The sequence below is a fragment of the Eriocheir sinensis genome, chromosome 27 (genome assembly GCF_024679095.1).
Source record: "Eriocheir sinensis breed Jianghai 21 chromosome 27, ASM2467909v1, whole genome shotgun sequence".
In the NCBI taxonomy this organism is placed as follows: Eukaryota; Metazoa; Arthropoda; class Malacostraca; order Decapoda; family Varunidae; genus Eriocheir; species Eriocheir sinensis.
In genome coordinates, this window is record NC_066535.1 from 8,855,382 (window position 1) to 8,883,170 (window position 27,789).

The following is a 27,789-nucleotide window of genomic DNA, read 5'->3' on the forward strand; positions in this document are numbered from 1 at the left end:
TTTCTTCTCTGTAACTTTATGCATGAAGATGAAACATGCCTGGAAAAGCACGCTAACACCTACTTTCCTCTTCCCCAGGCCTTCCATCTAAGGGACATCAGATGCGACCGGCCACGGTTCCTGAGCAAATCGTTCTGCGGGTTCCTCACCTTCAACGTGCTCACCTACTCCCTCCTGGTGGCTGAGATCGTCCTCACGCGGCAGACGATCACACTGGAGGAGCGGGTGAGTGCGGGGCCCACAGCAAAGTGTGGCCCCCTGGTGATGAAGGAGAGAGAGAGAGAGAGAGAGAGAGAGAGAGAGAGTTTATCCAACTAATCATTATCATTATCAGCATTTCATTATCCGTTCACTTCTTGATATTCTTAAATACATATATGTACTGAAATAAAACAGTCATACCTTGAGTTGGTTCTTTGATTAAGTGAATATATATACACAGAGTTGGTTCATTGATTAATTGAGTATATATAGAATTTTTGATTGGTCTGAAGAGTCTTTAATTCTTTGACACAGATCCTTTGAAATTTTTACACTTACCAGAATACATATTGAAATTCCTAGACATCTTCATACAGCTAGATAGTATGGTTTAGAATAAAATAATATATAAACTCTGCTTATAATGACTGATACACCATGTTTTCCTTTTCTTGCATTAATTATGAAATATCTCTACAAATGCAAGAATCATGTTATGAAGATTAAGGTTGTTGGTTTCTTTTGGTTAATTATGCTTCTTACCTTTACTAAGCTTCTAAACACATATCTTCAATGAGTGTTGTGTTTTGCTGTATGTAGTTCACCTCCTTATGCTCCTCCTTGCCTTTACAGAGCTTCTTCACACACATCTTCAATGGGTGTTATGCCGTGCTGCTGTTCATCGTGGTGGTGTTTTTCCTCATCTATGGGGTGGAGGTGTACTTCAAGGTGAGTTACTTGCTCAGCCACTCAGCACACTCCAGTCACATCACTGCTGTATGCCAATTGATTTCCCTTGATTTAAACAATGCCACGTATTTGATTGTTGCGTATCTTTGATCAGTGCACTGTAGCCATTTATCATGTACTCAAGTAAATGTTGATCTCATGCAAAAGCAGGGCCCCCCTGACCTTTCTCCCCCTTAAGTCTTTGGTATGTTGGATTGAGAATGAATTTGAGCCCCTTTGGTATTAGTGTGTCCATGTACAGATTGACACTCAATTTAGCCTAGATTTTATCTCTTAAAAGTTGGATTTCTACTTGAGTATATAAATATCTTTTGATGGTGTTTTTTTACTTGAGTATATGTAGTACTCATTTATTTGTTTATCTTTATATTTGCTCGTAGTTTAGTGTTGAATAAGACAGATTGGTAGCCCAGTAATACCAGGTAAAATAAATAGGAAGTAAGGTTTACCCATGGGTTTTAAGTATACTATGAGCTCTGTATTGTTCAAATATTGCTGTTGTGACAAGCTTACCGTAATTGATTGATCTCACATATTGTAAGCCAATATTTTTTATTTTTTTTTTTTTTTTTTTTTTTTTTTTTTTTTTTTTTCTCCATGTACATCATCCTTTTGTATTATGTAGTATTTTTTGCAGTTTATTGTTATGTTGATAGGTCAGTAGTAGAGATCATTGCTACCAGGAATAGTATATATGTATATCATAATGTTTTCTTATGAATCATACTTTGTGTTGTATATATTTCTGAGATTGATTTCTTACAAAAGTTAATTATTCATACTGATATTTATGAGGTAACAGCTGTGTTTGCAATTGTCAGCAGGTGGCCAGCTTCATGAGTCATGGATATGACATGTGGGTGTTGTTTTTTTTATGTGAAATTTTTACAAGGTGCAGTGGTTTTTAGTATCCATCTTGATATTTTTTAAGCAACAGCTGTGAAGTTGAAGATAGCAGGAGACTTTGGTTTATAGCAATCATTTGAGGGAGTTGTTTTCTTATTGGACCACCTGGAGGGATAGTGTGCATAGTGCAGCAGCAGCCAGAAGATGCAGAGTCAAGGAACTGATTTCTGCTCTCAGGACCAGGAGATGGAAATGGTTTGGGCATATGAAGCTAAGAGAATAAGAGTTAAGCATTCAGACAGACCATAGGGACCTGAAGGAAGTGTGTTGAGGAGGAGTCAGCTGCTCTCAGTGGTTTCAAAGGGGAAGCACCTGATGTAATTGGAAGACAGTCATTGAACATCCAGCCTCATAATTAAAATGAGAAAGTTGATGAAAAACAGATAATAAAATAACGAGTAGTTTTTTTTTATCGGAAGTTCTTTTGTTATTTATATGAAATTTTTACAAAGTGCTATTTTGTTTAGCATTCAGCCAGATATATAAAGTAACAGCCATACAGTTATGTACATCAGACTACTGAGGTTATATCCATCACATGTGCGTGTTGTTTTGTCATGATGTGAAATTCTTACAAGCATTCAGCCAGCCTTACATTTATGAGGTAGCAGGTGTGAAGTTGAAGACAATGCAGGTATTATGTCTCTGTTCAATAGGTCTTATGGTGTAAGGAGCATGATATAAGACTTACCTTACTTTGAACTCCTTCCCTTATTATTGTGGGTGTTGTCTCATTATTGATGTGGTGCTTCTGTTGTGTTGTAGGTGCGTGGGGGCTTCGTTGACGACACCATAATTGTTGGGCACGTCCATTCCCGCACTCCTCCCCAGGACCTTCTCAACCAGTCCCTCCCTCCCCTCCTCAACTCTATAGACTCTGATCTTACTCCCTCCTCCTCCTCTTCCTCCCTTCCAAGTGAGCCATCCACCTCCTCCTCCTCCTCCTCCTCTTGCTCCCCTTTAACCTCCCTGACTCCTCTCACACCGTCCTCCCCTTCCAAAAAGAAACGTATAGCAAAGTCCACCAATGCGGGCAAGCCCACTGAAGAGCAAGACCCCTCCACCCAGCGCCTTGTGCCGGAGCAGGTGTGTGTAGCATTAGTATACTCACTCTTTGGGTCTGGCTGCATGGGAAAAACAATGTGAGAGGTTTGTATGAGACAAAGTTGATGTAGTGGAGTTTGTATTACTCTTAGGAGATAGCTGTGAGGCTTTCCTGCGTGTGTTACATTAGTACACTCACTCTTTGGATCTTGGTGCATGGGATGAATGAGTTAAGAGAGAGATGCCTGTTAAGGCAGTGACCAGGTGGTTGTAAAGTGTATAGCATCAGCTTAAGGAGACAGATGTGAGGCCTTCCTGTGCTTATATATCTTAATGTAGGTGCATGGAAGGAATCATTTGAATGGTGTATCTTAAGGGAAAGATGAGGCATTGCGAATGAACTACTGTAAACTGATTGATAGATAGGTAGATAGATGGACAAGGATAGATAGATAAATCCATGAGACCTTGTCCTTACTGCTAACCTATATGCATGAAATGAATGGTGCATATCACAGAACATATAATATATCATAGTATAATATGATATAAGCATTGATAGAATATGAAATGCAAGTATTGAAGTTTAGTGGAAGAATATAAATTGGATTGTAGATCAAAAGATGGTATGGTTATTATATGGGAACAGTTAAACTTATGGAAGAGGTCTAGAAGAGCTACAATTTATGGGTTTTATGTGTGAGAAAGAAAGTATATGATTGAGTAGAAAAGTTTGTCTGAAATAGATGCTTGATGTATGAACTTTTATCTGATAACTATCTATTGGAGACATTCCAAAGTATGAGGCATAAAGACATATATTTCATATTTTCTTGTTCTATGTATGTCCATAATAACTCTTCCTAGTGTGTGCTTGCTTCTATGGGACTTCTTTGCTGCATGATATACTGTCCATCACAATAGAAATAATACATCTTTGTGATTGATATAATATGCATAATTTGTGCTTTATTCGGTTGATTTTGCATGTATAGTATGTGGGTTTTATAAGCTTTGTGTTTGCCTTCATAATGTTTTGTTTGAGTGCAGGGGTTGCAGTTCAGTTTCTTTGCACTGTGTGAACACATGCTTTGTTTTGGTGATTTTTTATGTATTTACCTTGTTGCAACTTTGTATGCTAAAGGACAAACTCTTGCTTGTTGAGCTTTCTGCTTTTGCATCCATTAATCCAAATTTCAGTGGTCAAAAAATTACAATAGTACTAATTCTTAAAGACAGGAATCTATAATAAAAATGAAAAAATCCAAATTTATATGAAAAAATATATGGATTAAAGGACTTTTGCTGTATATATATATTTTCTCTTGCATCCTTAGGCTCAGTGTTGATGTTGTTTGAGGTACCATCATATCCATAGATAGTATAAGTATACAAGCCTGTTGATGTTTCATCCTTTGTGTTAATTGGTCCAGTAATTATGAGATGCAGTGCAGTAGAGCACACTATATTACTGTTTTTTTATTTCTTTTTTTTTTTTTTTTTTTTTAGTAGTAGTAGGAAACCTGTATATCACAGCAGTACTGCTTTTCAAAATTTCCCTACAGAAATTTGCATTTCTTAATAGGAATATTTCCCTTCATTTATTTCATAGTGTTTTCTTGAGGATTTGTAAGATATGCAATTATCATTTCTTCTATTTTCTGCTCCTCCTTAGTTTCTTTTATTCTTGTACTTTTCCTTTCTCTATCCTCCATGTCCTTCCCACACCCTCTGTCCTTCCCCGTGCTAACCTCCATCCCCAACAGCTGCAGGTCACTGGTAAGGTGCGAGGTGAGTCAACCCCCCAGCAAGGCATTGACCAGTCGCAGCTCCATCAGTCCAGGTTTGGTCTGGTGTTCCAAGCCTGCATGTTGATGATCACCGTCTGCTTCCTCTTCTCAGACGTGCTTGGGGGATTTTGGAAGAACAGGTGTGTCATGCCTGGAACAGTTTTTAATGTGCACACCTGTATAATCATTTTTTTTATACTGTGAGGAGTAACATTTAGTAGGCAGTCCATTTAAACATTTCCTCATAGGTCTCAGTTTGTTCGTATTTGTTATAAAAATATTTTTGTGCCTGTCAGATTAAGAATTATTAACTGAAGGCAAGTTGTTTTCAGAATGGGTGCTTTATACTGTTGTATATCGATGTAATAGTAGAAGGGAGCTTCACTATATTTTCTCTAAATGATATATTTCTATAAAAATTGAGTAAACAAGGAAATTAGATTATACTGTATTTTATCCATGTTGATAAGACAGGGCCTGAAATATAAAAAAAAGTGCTTGGAGTCTTACCACTTAATAAAACAAAACAGGAAACTTCCATAGATTATATTACAATTGTTTTTATGTCCAAGATTTTCACTCATTTCATTTTTTTCCCTTCATAAACTATAGTTTGTGTTTAAAATACCCGTTCACCTTTTTTATTGTATCATAATTTTGTAGAGAATCTCTCAGTTGCAACTTATATGAAAAATAACCTAAACAGTTGGATTTTGAAATTTAAAAAAATAAACATTTACCCAATGCTGTATCTTCAGGGTTCCCTTAATGTCGAGAAATGCGTACGACATCATATTCCGCGTGGTGGAGCTTGGGGTGGCCTTGTGGTTCCCTTGTGTCTTGTGGAACTGCATGTCTCCAGAGCAACTATGGATCCTCAATCCCAAGAAAATCCTCAAGAAGCTGGACATGGACCGATCACTGGAGCTAGGACAGACGGTGCAGCAGAAGTGTGAGTGTGTGATCATAGTGAGATCCATTGGGCTAACTTCAAGGCTAAATTTATATTGATTAATTATCCTTATATATATAGATATTGACAGTAGTAACAAAAACTGATAAATAAAGAAGAAGCTAACTGTCTTGATCTGCTTCTGTGTTGCCAGCTGAGGGAGTGTCAGGTGATGGGAATGCTGAGTGCTGGATCTGCTACGACACTGAACGCACTGATGCTGGGCAGATGATCCAACCATGTGACTGCCGGGGCGACGTTGGGGCTGTACACCACAATTGCCTCCGAAAGTGGCTCATGGAGGTGTGTTATTCTTCCTTGTTTATACTGTTTGCCTCATGTTCTCTTTATCTTTTCACATGCTTACATATTCATCTCCTTCTCAGTTCAGTGGTCAGGGGACAGAAAATGAATATCATTCTGTTTTTGTAGTGAACAACTTTTTTGTCCAAGCTGTTCCACTGGTCAATGCATCTATTGATAAAGTTGGATTTCATGATATCTTACAAGCATCTTGTCTTTTTCAATATTCTGTCATGGCCTCTGCTTGCTTTCTCATTTCACAAAAACAAAGCTTTTCTATCAAATCTGTCTATTTCCTTAACCACCCTGAACACTGTAGTCATGTCACCTCTCTTGCTTCTTTTAAAGGTAGCAGGCCAAACTGGGTAGCAGGGAAAGCAACATTGTTGCAGACTTTAATAGGATGAAGATAGTCAGAGGAGAGGATGCTAACTTATTCTTGATTGTGATTTTGTGTTGCAGTGTGCAGAGAACTCTTCTGAGAACCTGTCTTGCAAGGTGTGTGGGGCTGTGTACCAGCTGGAGCGTGGCCGTGCCTGGTGGATTGGCCAAGGCTTCACCACCCGCCACTGGCTGCAGACTGCCTCACTGGTCACCGTTATGTGTGGCACCATCGCAGGTGCCTGGACACTCATTCAGATGTATGAGGATGCTTACATTCGATCCCTGGCAGCTGGAGCCACTCTTCTCATCATCTACGTCTGCCTAAAGTGAGGAAGCCTAAGTTTTCCTTGCAATCTTTTGTAGGGTTGTGGAGTTGTAAAGAATACCTTCTGTCTATGACTTTGATCCTGACTCCATGCAATGTCATCTACTCCTTAATTAACTCAGACTTCATGACCTTGTTTTCTTTTGTTGGAAGGTTATGCATTGAAGTTCATCCAAGGTAGAAATATTAATTATCTCCTTGTGTCCATTCACAAGTCACTTGTATAAAGATATTAAATAACTTTCTCAGTGTGCAACATGCTTGCATTTCATACACATATACTATTATCCACTCTGCAGAATGCTAACATTTTAGCTGCTTCTTTAAAATAATTGTAATATCCAGCAGTAATAGAAGGCAAGTATAGAGCTCTATTAATATAAGTCATGCTTTCCATCATTACAAGTTAAAAGATTGCCACAGTTGTCAAATGATATTGTATAATGCACACTTGATGAATTAGCTTCCTCCCTCTTAACCCGGTAGCTGCGGGGGTCATGTTTCTTAGGTTAGATTAGGTTAGGTTAGGTTAAAGGCCCCTCTAAGCAAAATAATGAGAAAGAATCATCACTCACGCAAACCATTTCATAATATATATCAACGCATTTGTGATCAGTTTATGCACCATCTATCTTGGGAGGTTTATATCATGGCAGAAATTTGGCCCGTTGCTGCTACACAGTAAAGCCACAAATTTGGTCCGTCGCTGCTACCAGGTTAAAAGGTGTTGTAATTATTATTAATATGCCTATATTTCATCAACAATTACCCTAGAGTAACTGAAAGGAACAAAGTATTTCTCTGATTTAACAAGAATGAGTTTGGTTTACTATAGGGATTGAAATTAATTGACTGACAACATTGATATGTTCCTACAGGTTCCTAGGCTTCAACACATTCAGTGCTTACCAGCGTGCTCGGTACTCCGCTGTGAAGATCCTGGGGCGACACTTTGCCCAGCGGGAACCATGTAGTGGGCCCATAGAGGCAGCAGCAGCAGCAGCAGCAGCATCACCACCACCACCACCACCACCCACCAATGTTGCCACCATCAGCTCTGAGGTGTTGGTGGACATGAATGCCACAGGTCTTCCCAAGATGCCTGAAGCTACCATTTGAAACTTGAGCTGAAGCCTTGGAGATGTCTGCATCTATTCTACTATGTGAATAAGCTGCAAATTAAGACAATGTATCTGCTGTGCGTGCATGAGAGAGAGAGAGAGAGAGAGAGAGAGAGAGAATTAGTGACTCCAATTGCTGGCTGGTTCTGCTGTCATGCTCTGTGATGGAATGCTGGCATTCAAGATATCCAAAGAAAACCAAAAGTACCATAATGTAGTACACAGTTCCCTCCTATATTTTTGTTGGATACACTTGCTCCCACTCCTTGACAGTGTGATATGTGACTGCTTGCTAAAGTGAAGCTTGTGGCAACGCATGGGAATGGCTGCCAGGACTCAAACTTCCCTCTGAAGCTCCTGACAAGGACATATGAGGATCGGGTGCTGCCTTCCCTCTGAGTGGTAATGGTGTTGATGGAACTCATTAATGAAGAGTGAACAATAACATGACGGGTCTGGCATGGAAAATAATCAAGAGCAAATTGACTGTCATCTGTGGTGTTACTCCTATCATATATTTTCTTGAAATTGGTACTTTGTGTATTTTATATACTTACCAGTTGAACGTTATGCACTGATGTTCATCCTTGATAGAAGTATTCAGAAATATTCATCTCCTAATGTTCATTCGCACATCACTTGTACACAGACATCAGACATGCTTGCTCAACGCACAACATGTTTACATTTCAGGCACACGCATCATCATCCACAATGCAGAATACTGACAAACGAATCACATATTTTGCATAATTATCATTTTCATGTGTAATTAAAACAAATATGGAGAGTCCAATTAGAATAAGTTACAATTTTCATCATTACAAGTTTAATGATTGCTGTATGTTTGCTGCTGTTGTCAGATAAATAGGCCGACTTAATACCATCCATGTTGCATGTCATTTGTGTCATGTTTACATTCAGATCTTTGCAAAATGCCAAAAAAGCAGACGCTACTATTTTCATGAACCTGCTGCCAATCTATGAGGGTTTGCTTGTTCAACCATGTGGTGTTGTGCATGTTTCAAGAATCTTGTTCACTTCTTAAGTAAGAACAGAGTATAAAGCAGGTGATCAGTCTCTTCAGTGAAAGTTGTTCACAGAAATAGTATAGTTGGCTTTTTCTGAACGCTCGTGCACGTGTCTGTCCATCAGTAGTAACACTTAGTCGTGACCATAGCAGACTAGTAGCCAAGTGGCAGCTGTAAATAAGATGGAGATTCTGTTGTTTGTTCTCTAAAGTGCATTAGATGTAGGACACTCATAGAAGAATTTAATTAAAGTATATTTGGACATGAAAAGTGAAACATCTAGTTGAAGAGCTTAGAGTATGAAAAGTTTAAGATCACAAATTAAATGGAAATGTTGAAGATGCTTTGGTACTTCCTATCCCTCGTAGGATGGATCTGTCGACAGGTTTTGCATGCTGTTTATTAGCGATCGTACATATACTGGCAAGCTCTGAAAAGCAGGCAGATATTTTGGCTCTATAAGAACCTTGCATATAATCATGAATACCAGAGATAGGTTGTGATAATGGCTTTAATTTATTCTGTATTATCTTCATGCATAAGTTTATGCTTGTATTGTCTTCTTGGGATTCACTTAGACACGTTTGTAAAGTAACACTCAGATGATTGAAACATATGTGTACTGTGTGGCCAGAATCATTTTGTGTGAGGACAAAGTAAGGTGTTTTATTGGTACTGTAAAACTTATGTCTTGGTCTCCCCAGCACGTAACTTACACATAATTTAACATTTTTTAGATGAGTTAAATATACAAATAACAAGTATATACATCGTAAGGCAGAATATTTGTGAAAGTATGAAGCTTTGTATATCATGCATATGTAAGAGTAGCAGGCACAAAGTTATAATGCCTCAGAAATTAATATAGTGTTGGTTTAACTAACTGGTAAAAAAAAGTGGAGAACATAGAATACATAAATGTAGGTGATCAAGAAAATAACAGAAATCATGAAGGCTGATGTATTAAGTAAAGAGGCTAAAGAAATCTGAGAACTGCCTACTTGGATTGGTTGAAATAGTATGGAAATGCTCGAAGGGACAACAATGAGCACTGTTATTACATATTTTTTTTTTTTTTTTTTTTTTTTTTTTTTTATAGTGTCTGTTCCAGTCTACTTGTCCTTCATTACAGAGATGTTGAGACAGCATTTCAGTAGTCAGTTAGGTGTCCTATGTGTTTGGCCACAGCTTACTACAAAGGAGTTAGTGGAGCTTTTATAAAGTTCCTGACCCGTTGTATTCAACTGAACAGTTGGTCTTCAGACCTAAGAAGCACAGTGTATGGTCTGGTCTGGGAGGATGTGTGAAGGCTTAACCCAGCAACGGAGGGTGGTATCCTTTTAAGTTGATGCAACAGCTGCTTGGCTTGACCTTGCCTTCTATGACTTAGGATTATATGGCTTTATCACACAACTGTATTTTACATGCCAATATTTCAGAAGTATTTGGTAGAGATGCCAGTTTCTTCTCCTGTCATCTACATTTGCTACAAGTAATTATCCCATTGCCATCACTAACAAGGGTACTCATCTGGCTCCCTCCTGTACAATAGATATTCTTGAAATTTGATAGCTCATATAGTTAACTTCTGTGAAGTTGGATGTATACTGTACTTTCTCTGCCAGCTGTACCCCTTCCTCAAATACTACTGTCCTATTGGAATGGACTATGTACACACCATTCTCCTCATGTAGTGGTATTCAGTAGGCTTTCTCATTTATTTGCATCTTGGCCTGTCTCCACTTGTGTAAAGAAGCACAGAGAGCAAGCTGTGTAGTCAAGCCAATGAATAGGTTTTCATATTGATCAGTTTGTTTGTCAGTCAGATTTTTTTTTTTTTTTTTTTTTTTTTTCTTGAATGTCTCAGTTACATTGTTATCAGAAATGCACAGGTGTGGGTGCCCAGAATGAGGCATCTGTCACACTAGCCTGGTATATTGTGTGTGTTATCTGACTGAATTGTTTGCTTTCAGTAAATGGTAGGGCTGCACTTTTAATTATATATTTTTTTTGTTTAATAATATATGGATAGCAAGCATAGCATGGGGGAATATAACATGATAAAAACTGGTAAAGGAATTGCTGATTTGACATCCTGTTAGGTCTGTGATAGTGATTTGTAGCAGAATTACATGATACCAAGTTGGTACTTGTATTATTTGTATTTAAGTGTTAGTTATAGTTGACATAAGCTTTGTTTGTGAGAGACCCGGATTGTATTTGATGGTAATTAAATTATGTGAAAAGGATACAAAATCAATGTTCAAACAAACAATAACAAGGCTGCTTGTGATATTAAGTAAGGCTGATAAAGATTAAATTTAAATCAGGCTGCACCTTAACAAATTGTTGATGTCCTCACTATTCATACATTTAGAATACATTTTCATTTTTTTATAAGTATCTTCTGTAAAAAAAATTCTTTGTCCAATATTCCACCTTCCTGCCAGGTAGTATGTAAGGGCACCTGTGGTAGTAGTTCTCCTCCCCTTCATTGTTGTGTTTCCTCAGTGAGAAAACTAATGTTGTGGGAAAGGTGATCATGAACATCAGTGATTTTTAATTTGAATGTAGTTAGCAGTGGGTATACAGTGATATGCACCATTCCATATATTTAATACTCATCAAAAAGAAAAAAAATTGCTTTGGAAAGTTGAGCTGAAGTATAAAGATGAACTATTGTTTGAAATATTTCATTTACATAATTGAGCAAAATTTTTCAAAGCAATTTTTTCCTTACATGAAGAGTCATCAGAATGGTGTGTACAAATTGGTGGACATTGGAATTGTATGAACAAATTGGTGAAGACACCTTGCATGGCTTTGAAGAAAATAGGATGTGGACTTTCAGAAGCAGAGCAAGCACACATGTGTATCACTGTTGTAGAAAATATTTACTGAACCATGAGAGAGGACAGAAAATTGATTCCTAAATCCATGAAACTCAATGAGTTAAAGAAGATGTGAACTTTTCTGAAAATTTCAAGCATATTTGCATATCACTGTTTTACTAAATATATGCTGACTCATGAGGAAAGAAGACCAAATAATAAATAAAAGACCTGGCAAGTTCCACACTGTTTAAGGCTCAGGTCCACTTTTGGTGTTTAAGAAATGATTATTATTAAGAGCATGGTTGAAATCTGTAACTTGATGACCACAGTTTTCTCTCATAGGAGTCTTTATATTAATATTAACCTATCTTATACAGCAATACCTTGATTTGCTGGACTCAGAAAATCCTGACAAAATTGTCAAGTTAAAAGGAAGTTCAGAAATTCATATTTGTCCACCTTTACAGAGCGAATGTTCACATTCGCCAGTTTCCAGTCGTGCACATCAGCTATTTACCTCATATATTTATCAACAGTGCTGTTTGTTTCACATAAGATGACTTAATACTTAATTTCAATGTTTAAAGTGTGTTATATAGTTTTTGTGCATTTACAGTGTTTATATTCCAGTCATTGCATTCAATATACCATGTCTAATTTTCCACATCAGTTAATTTTGTTCCTCTATTTTGCCGTATGAAACTTTTGATTTCTGCCAATGTCAGACATGGCCTCCTCCACTCTAAACCTGGATTCAAGGTATGCTGTCGTCACTTATCAGTGAAGGTGCGCTGTGCCACACAATTTTTTTTTTTTTTTTTCTCTCTCATGAGGTAAATCAACCTTAACACGAATAAATATTATGTTTATGTGGAATATCTATGAGTGGCTGTCTTAAGGAGAAACTGTGTGAATGACTTAACATGTCAGATGAGAAATTTCTAGGTATTCCAGTTTTGAGCTTCCTCAGGACTACTTTGTGTCTGCCAGTTTATACATGTCACTCTACATGTATACTCCGTGTCCTCTGAATATCCTTGCAGAATCACCACACTTTTCCTTTAATAATATAACATCTTTCCTTCAAGAAACTTCCCGTCTCCATTTGATCTAACCACCGTTATAACTTACTGCTCATTCATAGATCACCACTGTGTCTTCCCTCTACCGAGCTGCCTACTCCATCTTACCTCCATAGAGTATCGCATCTTTTCCACACATCACTGTGTCTCCTTTCCTCCATCTGGCCATGGTGCCATATGGCCTCTGATGCCTGGCACATTATGTTCTATTAACTCGCATCTTCCATTTGATCTAATCATCCTATTATAGTTACAGCTCTCTCCTGTACCACTGTGTTTTTTTTCCTTTACTCCCACTGTCTACTCCATCTTACCTCCATGCATTACCGTATCTTTTCCACATATCACCGTGTCTCATGCCCTTCACCTTCTACCTCCATCTGACCACGATGCCATATGGCTTCTAATGCATGGCACATTTTATTTTCTCATTAACTCACTTCAGTTAGTATTCATAAAAAAATTAAAAAAAGCTGAATTACTTTTGTCAAAATATTGACAAATTATTTTGACAGTAGTTCATTTCATGCCTTCGGTCAATTTTCTAGGGTAGTTTTCTTTTTCTGATATGAATAGAAATTGGAATGGTGTGTATAAAGTGGCAAACATACCCTGCCCTCACTGAGGAGGTGCACTTGTTCTTTGAAATAATCCAGAACTTTTGGGGAATCACACAGTGTCCCTATGCATTGTACATCTGCCAGCAAAAATTCCCCTCTACTTGTGAGTGGTGTTTAATGAATATCAAGGAAACTCATCTTCCTCTGCCTGCTCCCACTCTCTTATAGGATTGTCAGTGAGTGGGACACAGGGAGGAGTTGCAATCCTGCCATATTTACCAAGTGCTACTCAAGGAGTGGAATTCCTGCCAGTGGTTGTACTACTGTTGAGGAAAACTAATTGGAGGTACCCCTACTGTCAGCTTACCTCTTGCTGTATACCTCATAAATTATATCATAATGGAAGATAACTTGGTTCCTTGGTGTGCAGGTTCCTCAGTGAGATTACTTTGGATGATGCTGTAGTGTGTCCCAGCAACTCTTACAAAGGATTGCTCACAGTATGGCAACAGCTTCCTCAAGTCATTCCTCCAGGGTATGTCGTGACATGTCCTGTAAATATGTTTTGATCCACACGGGCTAAAGAATGCAATCAAGTGCTCCTTTTAACACCATGTTATAGTTCATTGATAATGACCAAAAACTTAATTACGCAATGGCTCAATTCATAGTGCCACGTTAGAAAGACGTCTAGAGGCAGAGGAAGGAAGTTGTTGGCATGGATGAGTTTTGTTAATGAGTCACTGGGATGGGCTGTAGTGAAGCTTTCATTTAGTGTTGTTCCTTTCTTCCAGCTGTCACCAATACATCATATTTTATCTACAGCAGACTTTATGTACACTGATGCTGAGGTGTATCATATATTCTTGATATATTAGAATGTGGGTTTACTAATGTTTTGCATTTTAAATCATTACAAAGTTGTCTTACTAACAAATAACTTTTAAAGCATTCCCAAACTTTTATCAAGACAAAAAATGCAAGTAGAGGGTAAGTCTGAAAGGGAATAAGATGTACATTTTATTCATATTGCTTAATCAGATTGTTCGTGCATCGTCACTACATGTAGACATACATGATATACACATATGACCGTGCATGTACCTTATATTTTGCTGTATCTGTAACAACTGGTCCCTGGAGCAGGAGATAGTCCAGGCTCTACCACTTATTTATTTTCCTAGAAATCTGTGACTGGAGAAGGTGTCAGCCTAGGAGAACAGGGTTTATTGATCTTCAGTATCCCCTCAACATGTCTCATAATGTAGAGACTTCCGTCATCAATAATAGCTATTTCAAGAGTGTTGGCTCTTTGTATCCTGAATTATTCTAGTTGTTAGTGTTGTAGGCCTGCAGTCACCTCATATTCTACCATATGTACGTATGTTAAAGCCAATAATCTAATATTTACCATATTTTATTTTTATTTATTTACAAGGCCAGTAGACTGTCTTAAGGGGCCTCTTTGGCGACCCCAGTGCATTAGTGGCACAAGCGAGTTTTACTTATAGTGGCTGCTGTGATGTATGCCTCTTGCTTGGTCCATGCTGTCTACCAGTATTCCACTTGAATGAAGTCGCTGAAGTTAAAGAGTTGATTGAAGATCCGTGCAGCATGTGGGTAATCTTTCACCACTCAATGATGGTTAAAAAATCAGCATGTTTTGGTGGGATTCAAACCTAGGTCTACGGACTCATCATGCCTGCACGCTGACCGCTCAGCCACCACCTCCCCACTCTTGTTAAGCCAGTCACCTAAAATTTTACAATATGCACTCGTGTTGAGGTCAATCTCGTGTAAAAGCCAACCCCCAAAGGCTACAACATGTGCTGTTGTGGAATGAATTTTAACCCCCCCAAAAGTAGAAGTAGTGGTTGCAGCAGCAGAAGTAGTGACACTATAAAGTAGTAGTATTCATGTAAGTCACCCACTAACAATGGGAAAAAAAACATACTTTTGAATTTTATAAACATGTGTTTGGAATGATGCCACACATTTTGACTGGAGAGTAACCACTAATCATGGGTATAGATTTCAGTAGAGTAACACCTGGAGAGGCAATGGAATGAGTACAAAAATCCATTTATTTACTCCTTTTCCCACACCTGATGTCAATACACCTTCACCTGTTTGAGCACAATTATTTTTGGAAAATAGGTGGTTCAGAACTGTTGTGCTTTCATCATCCGAACAAACATACACATAATTCCATAATACTATCCCCCCCCCACACACACACACACACACACACACACACATACATCTGTACAATAGGAAGTTATTTAAAATTTACAAAGATCAACATGTTAAGCATCCTATGCCAAAATAGATTCCATATTCAACCAGTGCTCCCCTCAGGACACCCAGTCCCCAACAACAACAACAACAACAACAGCGGAGCAACTGGCCATGCTTTAACAATGCTAATTAAGCTTAAATCCAATGACCACTGATTGGTAAAATGGAAAGTAGGCTTAATCTTGAGAAAAAAAAAGGGAATAAGAAACACTAATATTCTTACAGTCAGGACTGCTGAAGAATTCAACAAACATTCAAAACAAATTCTTCCTCGTGCCAACATGTCCCATTAGCTTATGTGCTCATAGTGTTGTTGGGGACCTTTCTCTGCCAGATTTCCCAATAGCTGTAGTACAGCTGCCTCAAATCACCCCCTGGGAATTTTCGGAAAGAATGCTGCAGTTGCTTCCCCTTCAGTAAGGCTGCTGTTTTGGAGGGAACTGCCTGGCAGGTTTTTCTTTCATGCTCTGCCAGCCATGCAACATCAATACCAGTATTCATGGACAGCTCCAAATCTGATGCTGGCATTGGATTTCAAGCTGTCTCCTACCCTGGCATCAATCAACCTTTTTCTACTTGGACTCACAGTCTTGGAGGAATTTACTAGCAACCACCTGGCAATTTTAGGAATGCTTAGCTGGCTTATTTCAGCCAAAATATAGGGTTGTGTGATCTCTTGTTGGGTCCCTCCCCATGTCTATGTGACAAAAAGGAGGCCAATGGGACAGCGTGACCCGCCGTCTCACATCCTCCCTTACTTTGCCCCCTCCCCTACAGAGACCTGTACCCCACTGTGTGGTACACACTCCACAGTATGTGGCAGAGTTATTGTAAAGAACTGACTGCCACAACCAGGATGGGGAAGATCACGACCAGAGCTGCAAGGTGCCACCATGAATAATGTGGAGGAAGTAGTTAGGGTTGTGAGGAATTCTACACCTAATTGTAGTGATCAAGGTGGGCAGAAGTAGAATGAGTTGCTGAACTTTGAAGTTCCCAGTGTAACCATGGATGAGGTAAAGAAACCTTAAAAAAAAATAAGTATGGGCTGCAGAGAAAATAACCTAATTATTTTTACTATCACCTAGGATTGGAGCTCTCCTGAGGAGAGACAAGGAGAGGTACATGTCAGGAGTTTCACTGAGGATGTAAATGGTCATTTCAATGCAAATGAGCTCTGACCTACTGGTTGAGCCCTTCAGGTGAATGATATCCAAACAGCCTTGTGTCATAGTATATGGATGGGCAGAGGATTTTGGACTGAGCACAATGAGCAGTGTATAGTGTACATGGCAGACTCTCAGAGCAGCCAAGGGGGTGCTCACAGAACTTGTGGCTGAAGCAAGAAGATGGATCCTCTGGGAGGTAGTTGGTGTGGGAAAGAGGCCTTTAAGGGACTTTCTCATAGGCAGGGTATGACATAGGGTGGGTGAGGCAATCTGCTCCCCAGTGTATGCACCCAAGACCTGATTGATTGCATAAATTAGTGTCATACTCAGGTGTTGGTGTACTGTGATATGGTTGGGTTGGAGGCACAGCCAGGACATGAATGAACAGTCTCATGCAGGAAGATGTCACAGTTGAAGCAGAACACTTGCTGGCATGTCCTGCACACATACACCTGATGACACAAGGAAGCACATGTAAGTACTCATATCTGTTGTATATTCCATTAAAATGAAAATGTAGCAGAAAAGCAAAGTTACATTTACTGACTGAAGATGCAGCTTTGCATACAGCTTTTTTCAAAGCTTCCTTTCTAGTTACATAATTTTCTCAAAGCTTTAGCAGTAACTGTAGGCAGCTGTTTGAAGCCCCAAGTTGTATCAAATGGGAATAAATTCAATGTAAGCATATGTCCTTTGTTGACAGAGAACCAATTATAAAATAAAATGGACTTGGTAAAAACTTTTGATGAGGCAAAGGATAACTAAGTTATGTTTGTCTTCAATTAAAAGCACATCACTCACATTTTTATCAGCAGCTGTTTCAGTGAAGGTTTTCTGACAGCCGTAGCACTCCTTGGCAGAATTCTCTTTGGCTGGTATTTCGCTAAAATGCTTCAGTGGAAAGAGATGTCTGAAATAGAGGAAAAAATATTAAATGTCATACCCTGACAATGAGAAATATATTTGCCAGCATCAAAGATGAACCCCGTTTTCGGTGCTATTCTATCTATCTATCTATATCTTCGATGCCTTGCTCCCTCGCGGGAACTACCCTCCAGGGGGTGGCCGCGGCAGAAGTGTCTCCATCTCTCCCTGTTCTGGCACTCCCTCTCACCACATTCAATTCTGCTACTTCCAACTCTCTCACTCCAATACTCACCCTATTGATCCACTGGGTAGGCGGTGGCGTAGGTGGTATCGTACTGGGCTCACATTCACCGCGTGATGGACGACGCGGGTTCGAATCCCCACGCTACCACTCGGATTTTTCAGTCACCGCCGAGTGGCTTAAAACTACCCACATGCTGTCCTGAAGACCACCCATCAACCCGGACTCTAGAGGAAGCCGTCCAAGCGAATCAAGAACGAGTTCCGGGGGGCAGCATGAGCCAATGCAAGATGGCGCCACTATAAACACTCGCCTGCGCCAGAACGGGCTGGGCCGACCATCAGGCCCCACCTGGAAGAAGCCTTGGGCCGACCATCAGGCCCCACCGGGAAGATGCCTACCGGCGCAATAGGCAACAACGTAAAAAAAAATAATAAATAAATAAAAAAAAAAAAAAAACTTCACAAGTGGTCTTCCCCTGACACCCCCTCCCTCAATCCTTCCCTTATACACTCTCTTCACAAATTCATTCTTTACCATTCTCATCATGTATCCAAACCATCTCAATGCACCATGTTTCACCCACTCCACCACTCCACACTCCACTCCTTTTGCTGTCACACCCATACCAAACTGCTCATACATGCTTTCATTACTTTCTCCATCCCATCCTGACACACCACATGCACCTCTTATATAACTCCTTTCCACTGCATGTATTCTTGATTGCTGTGCTGCATTCCCTTTTCACTCCTTGCTCAAACTCTCTTCTGATTTCCTCCTCCCTCAGCTTTCACACATTTATTTTTCTTTCTTTTTTCTTTTTCTTCCCTACCTTCATGACTATGTCAGCACACAGAAGTCTATGTTGTGGCAGGCACACTTCCCCCGGGATCACCTTCATGTCTTTTATCCAAAAATCCTCATCCTCTCTGTACACTATATAGTCTACTTGTGTTTCCACTCTTCCACTTTTATACGTTACCACCTTTTCTCTTTCTTTCTTGAACATAGTGTTTGCCGCAACCAGTCCCCTGCCCTCACAAAACTCCAATATTTTCTCCCCTTCTCTGTTTCTCTCCCCATGACCATACACACCCATTACTTCCTCAAATTCATTTCTACTTTGCCCTATATGACCATTCAAATCTCCTCCAATGAACACCTTCTCATTTCTTAGACTTGCCATCTCATCATCCAGCACTCCCCCAAACTCCTCCTTCTCCTCGTCTGTCCTCCCCACCTGAGGGGCATACACAGAGAAAACGCTGAATAGTTTCTCTCCTATTACTAATTATTACAACAAGGTAAAACACAACTAGGTAAATACATATGTATGCACAGTATTTTGTGATGCATTATCAAGCATCAGGCAGCTTGACTACTGATAAAAACAGGCAGTGGACAACTGGACATGTGTCTATTCTTTTGAGAGAGAGAGAGAGACAAAAAAATAGCTTACCACCAAATGAACAGGCTTGAGTCATTTTCTGCGGTTTGTCATCCACATCTTCAGGGTGAGAGAGAACGAGAGAATAAAAAGGAAAATATTACCGATGTAGCTTCATATCTTGTGTGATATTATGAAAATTAGCCGCTGTAGCTCAGTGACGTATTGAGCTATGCCATGACATATGACTACCTGCTAACCACCTACACTGAACAGGAAGGGATAGAACTACGATCTTCCCAGGCGGAAATTAGCAATATACCGACTGAGCTACCATGGCTATGGGTTCAAGAAAGGTTGCAGTTTCATCAAATCTTACTTTCCTTTCAACACTCTCTCTCTCTCTCTCTCTCTCTCTCTCTCTCTCTCTCTCTCTCTCTCTCTCTCTCTCTCTCTCTCTCTCACACACACACACACACACACACACAAACGCACACACACAAAGTTGAGGGCGACCACATGTAGGAGAGATGCAAAAAAGTTTAGCTTCCCAAACAAAAGCATTGAGCTGTGGAATAGACTGGAGGAGGAGGTGGTTGGTGCGAGAAACATTCATGATTTTAAGGAAAAATTGGATAAGAGTGGATATGGAGACGGGACAGTGCGAGAGTAGCTCTTTTCCCGTATGTCACAACTAGGTAAATACACACACACAAGACCCACCTCCGGGAGGACGGCCTTTCAGCCTTTTACTCCATGAAATCTGTGTGTATTGCTGGTGAATCAGTGGGATATTTTCCATGATCTTACGTCTGTGTCCTTCCCTTCCCTCTCCTCCACTTTCCTCCACAAATCTATTTGTTTATCGCAACTAAAATAAGGAAATACAATTCAGCAGCTACACGTCATCTATGCATAACACCAATTTCTCTGTGTATTTATGCATACATCTCAAAATTATCAATTAATTTATGTTTCTTTATGTGCACCATTTAATTTTGCATATTTTTATATATAATACATGATGATTATGTTGAGTTTATGGCTTAAAACTTATTATATTCAATAATGACGTTTGAAATTTGGCATGCGCAGCCAGACTGGATACGGGGCGGGGCGCTGTTGTCGCCCGGCCGTTGTGCAGGGGTTAATTGGAATTGTCTCGCTTTCCTTATGGGCGCTTAATGGTTGCTGTGCTGTCTCATTATATATTTCACAACACCTTTATGTACGGTTCATCTATAACCTGCCCTCTGACTGCCTGCATGACTGCTGAAACTGCCTTTGTCAAAACCAGTCTTGCAGATATTCTTAGTGAATTGCACCTCTCAATACAATCTACTTGCATTCTCCCCACAATCCCTCTCCATTCTCTCTTCATCATCTGAATACTAATACAACATTCCTCCACTTATAATTTAGCCAATTACTCTTACTTAACCTGTTAAGCGTCAGAGACGTAAGAGATACGTTGGCCGCTCTCAGACACTCGAGCGTCAGAGATGTAAGAGACACTTCACTCTCTTCCCATCCTTTTCCTAATAAATTATGCCCTCAAAACGTCTCCATATATTGCTCTCATACATTAAATGCACCATATATGCTGCCTCCTTGACCCTGCTAACATGAATATCGTCTTTTTTTTTCCTTTTATTAGTTTTCAATTTTTTAGCAGTTTCTGCTCCATTATTTTTGTGGTAGCTGCCTTATGGCAGGCGCTTTGACCACGCTAATATGAACACGGTCTAATTTCCATTACTTACTTTCCCCATTTCTAGTGTTTTTTGGTGCGTGTTGTAATGTGGTTGTGAAACCTTGTATGTTATGAATTATGATATGCCTTTCATTTTGTCGTATGGAAAACACACACATATGCACATTCTCCATCCAGACATCTGCAGAGAAGGAAAAAAACAATTATGAAAAACCAATCACACGGGAAAGGGCTTTTTTCATTCATTCATTCATCTTTGATGCCTGCTCCTAGGAGCTCCCACCAGGGGATGGTCCATGGCAGAAGAGTTTCCATCTCTCTCTATTCAGACACTCCCTCCTTGCCTGCTCAAAGTTTCTCAAATATCTTTCCCCCCTCTCCCTGACATACTCCTGCACCTTATCTCCAAATTTCACTGGAGGTCGTCCTCTAACATTCCCTCCCTCCATCTCACTCACATACACCCTCCTGGTCATTTTACTCTCCTCCATTCGCTCCATGTGGCCAAACCACTTTAAAGACTGTCACTTCACTTCTTCCACCACTCCACACTTCTTCCCTTCACCCACGTGACACATTCCAAAACACTGCTCATACACACTTTCATTAAGGCGGACATACACTATACGATGCGGCCTGTCCGGCGGATGGAAAGTGGGCGGAGCTAGAGGCCTTAAGGCAGTGTGTGTGGGTGTAATTTGTGCGGCGCGGCCTCACGACGCGGCCGGATGGCCTTCTGTTTTTGTTTGAAATTCCGTCCGGTGTGGCCCGCCGCCTCACAGTGTGTCACCTTGCAGCGCGGCCTTGAGGCGGGAAGCGACGCTGACAGCCATGGTGTACACATTATCTACGCTCCACGATGTCTGACATCTGGATAAATAAAGACTTTTGGATCAGTTTTATTGATCTGTACAAGGGCCATCCATGTTTGTGGAACATAAAACATAAATTGTGTTGTTGTCGTCACTGTGGCGGTGGGGCTCAGAGTGACGGCCGCCGCCCGGTATTCCATGAGGCCGCCTCATAGTGTGTATGCTTCATCCGGCGGACGAGGCTCCGCCCACTTTTGGCTGCCGGACAGGCCGCATCGTATAGTGTGTGTCCACCTCTACTCATTCCATCCATTCTACTCACACCACATGCACTCCTCAAATAATTAATTTCCACTGCCTGCACTCTAGACCTCTGACTTTCATTCCAGGCCCATGTTTCGCTTGCATCTGTGAGGGTTGGTACTATTACTGTATTTCTCAAATCTCTCTTTACCTCCATGCTCACACTTCTGCCATTCATGATACAGCCCACATTACAAGTCCAATCCGAGAAGTTTCAGGTCCCTACAGTTATTCATCCCGAACTCTATAAGGACCTGAAACTTCTTGGATTGGACTTGTAGTACATCCCTACATCCCAAAGACCCTACCACCTTTCTTCCTGGCACAGGCACAAGTCACTTTTTTCGTGACTGTATAATTTCTTGAAGCTAAAGTATGACATGTTTTTTCCTCTCAACACAGTAATGATGTTATGCATGTCCCCAACTCATTGCTCCAAATGTGAGAAAAAGAGGAAGCAAAAAAACTACATACATAAGGTTTCGCTAAGATCGCTAACTCTAGCGCAGAATATCTTGTGTGCCATAATACCACTTCCAGTCAGTTCTGGGTGCAATGGCTGTCATTTCCATTCCTTCCACATCATTTAAGACTGGTTTCGCAAATAAAAAAAAATCCAAGATGTGGCCGGCACTGGCGTAACCACAAGGTGTCATATTTGCCAACGATTTACGGGTTGATACGTGGTCATTGTTGTGTAGTGATTTTATTCAATAAATTATGATTAAAAGAAAATCTCAATTTGAGCACTGGAGGTCTCTTCAAAAATTTTAGGAGAGCAGTGTTGTACTTTTTTTATTTTACCTTTGGTCTGCCTCCTTACCATGAAATAAAAAGAAATAAGGCAAGAGTCTTACCTGTAGGAACGTGCAAGGTGAGGTGCAGTGACCAGCATGAGGCCACACACCCGACACTCTGCTGGCAAGTCACAGTACTTGGCAGTGCATTGTGGGCAGTAGTAACCATGGGTGTTGAGTGGAGGAAGGTCATCCAGATGACTGACAGAAAGATGATTATGTGATTATACACCAAATGAATTCTGAAGTGAATTGCTTTCTCCGTATATAATTATACAGTTGAACTATGAGAGGTAAGGCAGCAGTAAAGTTGGGTGCACACATTATATATAACTGCATGTGGCTAGAACTATGAGAGGGAGAAAAGTTAAATTAGAGAAAATTGTAGAAGACAGAAAAACCTATTTATTTTTTTCATATGGATAAAAGTTCAAATGGGTTTATAAACATATCATCCATTGCCAATCACCAGATCAACCCCAGGGTCAGAGACTGTCTGAGAAGCTGATTTTGCCATTAATTGATGGTTCAACTTAATTTTCTTCTCATAATCAAAGAGTAAGGTACTGCATGAAATTATAAACTACAATGACAATTAGGTAAAAATGGAAACAAAGAGGAAATGCCTTGACTTCTGGTGTTAATAATAAGCATATATTCTCATGTCAAAGTCAACTTCCCAAGCCCATGATGCATGCAATTAAGAAATTAATGTAATCCCTAGGAAAGTAGTATCCATGTTATAGTTGGTCCTCTAAGCTTGGCCTTTAAAAAGATAAATAAAAAGTAATAGATATAAGTATATAGAGCAGATGAATACAACACATCTTCCTCACTCACCACATGCAGAGGGCTGGTTTGGCATCAGCATTAATCTGGTGAGGGAAGCCAACCTTGATGAGGGTGTGATCCATCTTCGTAGAGGCGGGCGGAGGCTCCAGGTGTTCATTGATGAGCTCTTTCAAGTGGAGGTCATTGATTGAGACAGAGAAAGACCCACCTGTGGTTTTAGTTATGTCTTTGCACACATGTAGCTCTGCAGCCAAACCAACCACAGACACTCTTATGTTGGAATCTTGTACTTTCTGGAGGGGGAAGGGTAATTTTGGTTCCAGTTACAAATTGTATGTAATAACAAAGAGATTGAAAGGACAAGAGTTGAGTCTAAGAAGCTGTGACACAAGTTCCACCTAAATCTAAAATTCAAATGACTGCTCAGAATCTAAAATTAAATCTCAAGAGGAAAGGATTAGTGACTTCGTAAATTTCAATCAATATATACTTAAAAAGTCAGATCTGAGGCAGTTCAAATGGTCTTACAAATCTGGTTAACAAAAGGTTTCTATGATGTACAAGTGGTGGGACTGTATAATAAGAGGGGAGTAACATAATTCAGAGCAGGAGGGAGTAGGCGGGTAGACACCTGCCAAAATGGGCATCAGCCATTCCCAATGAGGTATATATGGGAGGCGAAGAGGCGCTGCAAGCCTATCAAAGACCGTCCCGTTTCCTTACTTTCCATATCCCTATTGCCTCATCAACACCATGGAGTAGTCCAGCATGCTCTCTAAAGACAAATTCTCTTACTTTCCACACCACACTGCATACACGCAACACACATTATTTCCTCAAAAATTATCTAAATTTATTATGGTTAAAAAAATCCTACCTCGAAGTCCCCATCAGGAGAGGTGACTCTAATGTCCCCACTCCCCAGGTCAGACTCCATGAAATGCTATGCCTACCTGTAAAGTAACACCAATCTCCCCAGGGTCACAAGTTGTTAGGGCCGCATAGATGATCAGGATTTCTCTTGATGTGTGGGGGGGCAGGTGCCGTAAGGAACTGAGGGCCACTTCAAGGGCATTCTGTAGTGATGGCTCTCCTCGACACGGCACATCTTTCAATTTCTTGAGGCACTGTGAGAAGCATGAGTTAACATGTCTGTATGATGACAAGAGAAGGTTCATGTGTGTGTTTTGATGTACTATATATTAGTATTGTTCATGGCTGACACATTGCCAAATGAGAGAATCCTGTGAGTTAGAGATTTGAGGAGACATGGAGTTAGTAGAGAATTGTGTGGCAAAAGCAGATCTTGTAATAAATGTCTGTGATTACTGATAAAGAAAGTCCAGGACATGGGAATCAAGAGAATCATGAGTTACTAAGATTTGTGGGCAGACACGGAACATGGAAATATGGTTGAGCAAGCAACAGAAAGGTCTGGTGAACAAAAAGGCAATTATGCAGACCAAGAACTTACATCAAGGTGGCGTTGAGGGTTATTACTGAGATCACTGTTCCTCTTGGCAACCTTGTTCTGTGTTGTGATGATGCCCAGCTGGCTGATGGGGTTCTGGTCATGAAACTCCTTGATGAAGTCTTCCAGAATCTGTTGAAAGTAATGTATACATGACTCTCATTATGTTTCTGTACAGAAACTTTATAGAAGAATGATAGCATACAATAAGTAAAATATTAATACCTAAGGGTGGAATCATAAATTGCATTGTACATAGAAGAGAAGAAGGAGAAGGAAGAGGAAAAAGAGGAGACAAAGATGTTAATGATGAAGAGAAGGAAAAAAAAAAAAAAAGGAACAGGAACAGGAAACATGCAAAACAATAATATACACCAATTTAAACAATCATCCAATTTCCCAAACCATTAACCATAGCAACATCATCAGCAGGATCCATGCAACAAACCTAACCTTGAGTGTGCATATCTGGCGTGTGGGCTTGAGGTCCTGCTCCATCATGGCCTGGGAGTAGTCAAGAATAATGTAAACATGTCTCATGATACCAAGACGCACGCTTGCCTCCCGGTCCAGCAGCTTCCTTCTCTTCGTCCGCTGTATGATCTCCGTCACCGAAGGCTCCAAGCGCCCGGACTCGTCTTCCTGTATGGTCTCCCTGTGGTCGGTTGTGAGGTTAATTAGTCCATGTTTTTAGGTCTCAGTGGATTGTTGGTTAATTCTAGATAAAAAGGACTGTATTAAAAAAAAAAACTGACTGCCTAGTCACCCTAGTGTAACCTAAATCCATATTATTTGTTGGGAATTGACAATCATGACCAATTATTTTTTATAACAGACCCCAACAGCATAGCACATCTTTAAGGATAGCAACAAAATCCACTAAATTAATAACCTAGCCCCACTAACCCAGAAGAGGATAATTCAGTAATTACTGACACTTAACGGCTTTGAAAATACCATATCGGCCTTTAGATTATAATTAAGGTACAAAATACATGTCCCTTTATTGTACTATAAAGGAGAAAATGGTAAAAAATAGTAACCCAGCTCCCCCTTCTGATAATTCAGCTACAGTGTTAATTAAAGATCAGCAAAATAATTACCCCAGCCCCACCTTGTGATTATACAGCTACAGAATTTATCAGGGAACACCAAAATAAGTAGTTCAGCCCCCCTCAGAATAATTCACCTGCAGTATTTATTGCCGAACACCAAAATAAGTCAATAATTCAGTCGCAGTGTTTATTACGGAATGCCAAAATTAACACCCCAGGACCCCCCTTTGTAACAAATAATTCAGCTGCAAGATTTGTCAGAGAACACCAAAACAAATCAATAATTCAGCTGCAGAATTTATCAAAGATCAAAATAAGTATGGTTCAGTCCCTCAACACCCCCTTAAGATTAACCAGCCATCTACTAACCATGTCTTCTCGTAGCCACTCTCCCAGCGGTATTCCTTAGGGTCTTCCTCCTCGTTCATCCTTCCTTCCTTTTCCTCGCAACGTTCTTCCTATTTATTATCTTCTTTAGTGTTTATTCTCTTCTTTGGCCTTCCTCCTCCTTCCTCCCTTCACGCTGCTCCTCCTGCTCTCCTTCACAAGTTTGCTCCTCCTTCTTCGTCTTGTGTTATCTCCGTCTTGTCCCTTGTTAAGAGAAGAGACTTGGCAGGATGGAGGCTGTGTAAACTGTGTATCTCTTCCTTTTTCTTTTTGGCTGTAAGAGACAAAAAACTTAAACCATGCCGGTAGTTTGGGTGAAAGGAGAGCTTGAACTTGGACTTGAGGTTAAGGGGACATTTTGTTTACGTCTATTTTTCGGCACCAAGAAATGAACACGGGAAGACCCTCAACTCTGTGCCCTCAACCCCAACACAGCCTTGCAAGCCTTCAAGTGTACGCAGACTTTCCTGCAGAAGTCGCGACATGATCTAACCCCTCCCTTGGTGACAGATGTACAGACAACATCCGCTAACGTTTCACACTGGACACGTCCTAGTTTTTTGTTTATAACTTTTTATTTATTTATTTAGTGCCTTCCATTTTTTTTATTATTAATCTGTATTAATACAGCTTTCATTTGCCATCAATTAAGCACGCCTTCCTAGCTTCAGTAGTTTTTGCTCGAGCTTGACCAGACGAAAATTCGCCGAATCTGATTCATTTCACGCGCCGCGACGAAAAACCTTCCTGACGCCACAAAAAATACTATATCGCAGCGTTACGTAGCCTACCGTTCTAGGGTTAATAGGGAAAACTTTTTGGAAAAATGTCGTGCTGCCATGAGCTATATGGAAACAGCTAGCATTATAAACTACACAGAATCATGACATAGAGAACCTACAGAAAATAGAAAACAAAGTGTATAGATCATGGTAAAGACAGATCTTAGGAGGACAGACAAGTATACACCCATATATATGTGCACTGAGGGGGAGATAGGAACATCACTGATGAAAACAAGAATTATGAAAGATAAGCTATATACGTTACTTAAAGCACATAAAAGCCCCGTTGTTGGGCCTCCTCCTTGAAAGAATTGGGCACCTCTCTACCAGCCGTCTGGGGGGTTGCGCGGCATGCACCGCCTTCCTCCATTGGGGTATATCCCCAACGAAATACCCCCCCCCCCCAAAAAAAAAAAAAAAAAAAA

At 40.1% G+C, this 27,789-nt stretch overlaps 2 protein-coding genes across 4 annotated transcripts in view; one reads left to right on the forward strand and one right to left on the reverse strand.

The window, feature by feature from the left end:
* The window catches only part of LOC127004082 (uncharacterized), a 101,845-nt gene extending 87,260 nt beyond the window's left edge, over nucleotides 1-14,585 (forward strand). For 2 of the 3 annotated variants that reach the window (XM_050871401.1, XM_050871402.1), the window contains 8 exons: nucleotides 79-225; nucleotides 835-930; nucleotides 2,623-2,943; nucleotides 4,668-4,831; nucleotides 5,450-5,643; nucleotides 5,798-5,946; nucleotides 6,409-6,656; nucleotides 7,534-14,585. In XM_050871401.1, the coding sequence (XP_050727358.1) occupies nucleotides 79-225; nucleotides 835-930; nucleotides 2,623-2,943; nucleotides 4,668-4,831; nucleotides 5,450-5,643; nucleotides 5,798-5,946; nucleotides 6,409-6,656; nucleotides 7,534-7,774 (1,560 nt within the window). In that variant the 3' untranslated portion in view covers nucleotides 7,775-14,585. The remainder of the gene's footprint in view (nucleotides 1-78; nucleotides 226-834; nucleotides 931-2,622; nucleotides 2,944-4,667; nucleotides 4,832-5,449; nucleotides 5,644-5,797; nucleotides 5,947-6,408; nucleotides 6,657-7,533) is intronic. The other variant, XM_050871403.1, reaches the window with a different exon arrangement.
* Nucleotides 14,291-26,964, reverse strand: LOC127004083 (general transcription factor IIH subunit 2-like). Its single transcript, XM_050871405.1, has 8 exons — nucleotides 26,562-26,964; nucleotides 25,591-25,792; nucleotides 25,141-25,269; nucleotides 24,620-24,793; nucleotides 23,715-23,959; nucleotides 22,935-23,075; nucleotides 17,552-17,660; nucleotides 14,291-17,202 (listed from the first exon to the last, which is right to left on the reverse strand). The coding sequence occupies exons 1-8, from the start codon at nucleotides 26,618-26,620 to the stop codon at nucleotides 17,077-17,079; spliced, it is 1,185 nt and encodes a 394-aa protein (XP_050727362.1). The 5' UTR covers nucleotides 26,621-26,964; the 3' UTR covers nucleotides 14,291-17,076.
* Nucleotides 26,965-27,789: the final 825 nt, after the last annotated feature.

Bases quoted from the DNA above. Each gene is read 5' to 3' on its own strand.
- LOC127004083 (XM_050871405.1), bottom strand. From the start codon at position 26,620: ATGAACGAGGAGGAAGACCCTAAGGAATACCGCTGGGAGAGTGGCTAC. The intron at 24,794-25,140 runs GTAAGTTCTTGG...TGCTTCTCACAG, and splicing joins ACCCTCAACGCCACCTTGAT to TGCCTCAAGAAATTGAAAGA. The intron at 23,076-23,714 runs GTGAGTGAGGAA...TCTTTCTGTCAG, and splicing joins AAACCAGCCCTCTGCATGTG to TCATCTGGATGACCTTCCTC.